The following is a 3,859-nucleotide window of genomic DNA, read 5'->3' on the forward strand; positions in this document are numbered from 1 at the left end:
CTTCTATGCAAAGTCATTTCTCAACTTGTGTTCCGTGCCATGTCATGCCTGTTGAGTGTTGATTTACTTCATATTAAGAAACTACTGCACTAAAACATTAATTAATAAATGTATATCATATGATTTTATTTCTTTTTCTCAGTATAAATAACACGTACCCTGACTGTTCTACTCTTTGAATAAAATCATTCAAGCGTTAGGGAGTGCAAAGGGTTATGATGGAGGGGTGTTGCAAATCATGAAGACAGTCCTTGGTCCTTGGCCTTGGCCTCGGAAAATTTTTCAAGTCCTTGGCCTTGGCCTTGCCTTGGAAAATATTCCAAGTCCTTGGCCTTGGCCTTGGCCTCGGAGGCAAGTCCTTGGCCTTGGCCTCGGGTTGCCGGTCCTTGGACACATCCCTGATCAATACTCAGTTTATTTTCAAAGTATCCATTCATCCATCCATCCATTTTCCATTCCGCTTATCCTCACAAGAGTCGCGGGGGGTGCTGGAGCCTATTCCAGCTACCTTCGGGCAGTAGGCGGGGGACACCCTGAACCGGATGCCAGCCAATCACAGGGCACATAGACACAAACAACCATCCGCACTCACACTCACACCTAGGGGCAATTTACAGTGTTCAATCAGCCTGCCATGCATGTTTTTGGAATGTGGGAGGAAACCGAAGTAGCCAGAGAAAACCCACACAGGCACGGGGAGAACATGCAAACTCCACACAGGCAGGCCGGAGCTGGAATCGAACCCACGACCTCTGCACTGTGAGGTCGACGTGCTAACCACTGGTCCACTGGCCCACTGGGCCGCCCTCAAGAATAATCATTTAAAAAGAAAAAGAAATATATCCTGCTCGCAGGTGCCAGTACATGAAAAATCTATTATTCTTTCTATGATCTTTCGAAGTATCATTGACAAAAATACTGTAACCTTGAGTTGCTCGAGATGCTGTGTCGTCAATGTATTCAGTAGGAGCTCACCTCACAAGATCCATGCCCAGCAGAGCATCTCCAGGAATGACAGCCTCCCGAGTCCAAACTGCCTCGTTCCCTATACAAACTCCCCGATCGTTGGCTCCCATTTCAGCTCCCCACATCCAAGCTGGTTTACTCAGGATGACTGCATGTGTATACTCAAACTGAGGGATCTGTATGTGCGTACACTATAGAAGAGACCGGACAACATAGTAGAAAGAAATCAACTGAGAATGAGAACAAGAAGACTGAAGACTGCTCAACTGCTGTGAAGTCTCCCACCACATTTGTACTGTCCCAGCAAAGTAATTCTCATTTTCAGGTGGCTGGCAGGCAGAATATTGATTGTATGAACTCATTCTCTGATTACTTTGGTAGATATGTACATTATATTTCTTCTTTGTTACAGTACCAACAAGTCAACTACTTCGTGTGCCCTCCATCACTTACTGCTATAGCCATCCGTCAATTTTCAACACCGCTTATCCTAAACAGAGTAACACTGGTGCTGAAGAATGTTCCTACTTAATTCGGGTGGAAGGCATACTGCACCCTCAACTGGTCGCCAGTCAGTTGCAGGGCATTATAGACACGAAGAACCATTCACACCCACATTCATACCGTCACTGAGTGGAAACCGATCCCACGCTGCTAGCAAACAAATCAGGCGAGTGTACCACTACTTTATCAGCGACCCACTGCAATATTTGTTGCATAATAATACATAATTGGTGTTATACAGGCTTAAAATGATCAGTTAAATCAATTAACAGAACATGTGAATGACCCATCGAGCTATCAATTTTGTTCCATTTATGTGCGGTTCAATGACAGGATGAGCATCTTAAACATATTTCCCTCTCCCCAGCCACTTCAACCGGCACTTCTGGGACGGATTACACTGCACTTGCTCAGTGTGAAAGGTCCGCAAGCACGATGCTGTCACCCATATTTGAAAGCGCTGATGTAGCCGCCTACCATGAAATAAACAGGGAGGCTTTGTAGATATATGACTCGTTAATTTTATTTTTTGAAGCATTATAGTAATAATAAGAGCTTGAGTGTGCATTGTTAGCTGGAGACTGGCAGCAAATCTGACTGAGCAGTTTGTTTATTCTGCTGTTGTAATATACAGTAAAAGCAAATTGAAATGATGCAAGTTGGGACCTTGGAATGTTGAGCAGTTAACTCCACTCAAACATTCACAGGGTCTCCTACATGTGTCAGTGTTTGAAAGTCTTGAGAGTCAACCCGCAGTTCCACATTGAGCATAGTTTTCATGACGATTGACTCGTGTGGAAACTTAAATTTTCTCTGCTACAGTCAGTGTCATTTAAAATGGATGTGGTAACACACATTGGGAAATAAACTACCCGGTACTCAAGATATTGATTAGATTACTGCCTCATTTAAATATTACATTGCACGATTAAATATACATGCATAGAAATAGAGCAAGCAAATTATCTTACAACATTAAACTAATTTGTAATAATATAAAACAAGACTGACACAGGAATTGTGGAGAGTTTCTCAATTTTTTTTCTCAAATAAGCACTGCTAACAGTGCTGGTGTCTGAATTGCTGTTTGAAACAGGGGTCAAAGACTGTTTAAAGCCCCTAAAAGTGAACTCAAAGATTTTTTTTCGAAATACATTATACATGCGTGAAGATATGATAAGACTGAGGACTATGTACTGTAGTACTCATTTGTAGAGCTATAGCGTAAAACTGTTTTTTATTTTCACCATTTTAATTTTTCAGATTGTTTTTTTTTGGGGGGGGGGCTGGCTACAAAGGCTCTGCATGACGCACTTTGGAGTCCAACATGACATGCCCCTTTCTCTCTTTATAAGGGCTCGAGCGCCTTTGTGACGTGTGGCAAATAAGTAGCTATGTCTTCACTTTTGGATCGTCTGCTGGTTAAGCACCTGACCCCCAAAATGTCTATGTGCATCACTAGAAGTAAATGACTCATGTGGTCTTACCTCAAGCATGGTTCCGGGAGGGTGAGATGTTGAGAGGTAGTGGACTACCTCCTGCACCTCATCCCGGGGACGGTCGGAGTTCTTCCCAAAAATAACATGGTTATCAAGAGAGCCAGGCGGCAATGAAACAAAACAGTCACATGACATTGGCTCTCCTGCCATCCTAAAACAAAAACAAAATTCAGAATCTTATCTTCACCCAGTGATCTCTCAATTACTCCACAATATGGCCTGCTGCACTCAGAACCCTCAAGCTTCCTGGCCTCTGGTAGAGGACCCGATCTGAATGTGGGACGGACGGACACCCCCCACCCCTCTCAGAGGGGTGAGACGAGGATGTGAGATGAGGATTTGATGTTTTTATATACAATATATATATATATACATACATACATACATATATTTACAGGGCATATTTGTTGTAAACAATGTACCTGATGGAAATGCAGGCAAATTTGCAACATGGTACCTTGTGGTTGTGCCGAAAGTCTGGATGGATTATCAAGTACCTTTTCCCTCTGCTGTGAGCGCAGTGATGCAAGTATGCATTAGTGATGGGAATTCCGGCTTTTGGCTGGGCTCACTAAAAAGAGCCGGCTCTTTCGGCTCCCAAATGGCTCCTCAGTTTTTTTGTTGCTTAATTTACTTCCAAAAATCATGTAAAATTATGTGTAAAATGAATTACTAATGTAAAAAAATATACAGTATATCAAATCTTTATTATTTCTATATTTATGGCTTTATTTATATTCTTCTGAACATACTCAACATGGAGTGCTACAAAAAATAAATTACAAAGTACAAAAACAAAGACCCATCTCAAAACAAGGTCAACAAAAAGTTCCAATCTCTGATTGTGTAAATTTATAAGCTTTTAACTATTTTCAGTAAAACAACATAAG

The 3,859-nt window shown here is 41.9% G+C and overlaps 1 protein-coding gene across 4 annotated transcripts in view; it reads right to left on the minus strand.

Moving 5' to 3' along the window:
- Positions 1-3,859, minus strand: part of scrn2 (secernin 2) — a 22,063-nt gene that overhangs the window by 13,466 nt on the left and 4,738 nt on the right. For 3 of the 4 annotated variants that reach the window (XM_019879820.1, XM_019879821.1, XM_019879823.1), the window contains exons 2-3: positions 2,958-3,120; positions 976-1,157 (exon numbers count right to left, since the gene is read on the minus strand). In XM_019879820.1, coding sequence (XP_019735379.1) covers positions 976-1,157; positions 2,958-3,119 — 344 coding nt within the window. In that variant the 5' untranslated portion in view covers position 3,120. The remainder of the gene's footprint in view (positions 1-975; positions 1,158-2,957; positions 3,121-3,859) is intronic. The other variant, XM_019879822.1, reaches the window with a different exon arrangement.

This window comes from Hippocampus comes, unplaced genomic scaffold (genome assembly GCF_001891065.2).
Source record: "Hippocampus comes isolate QL1 unplaced genomic scaffold, H_comes_QL1_v1.1 scaffold158, whole genome shotgun sequence".
NCBI lineage: Eukaryota > Metazoa > Chordata > Actinopteri > Syngnathiformes > Syngnathidae > Hippocampus > Hippocampus comes.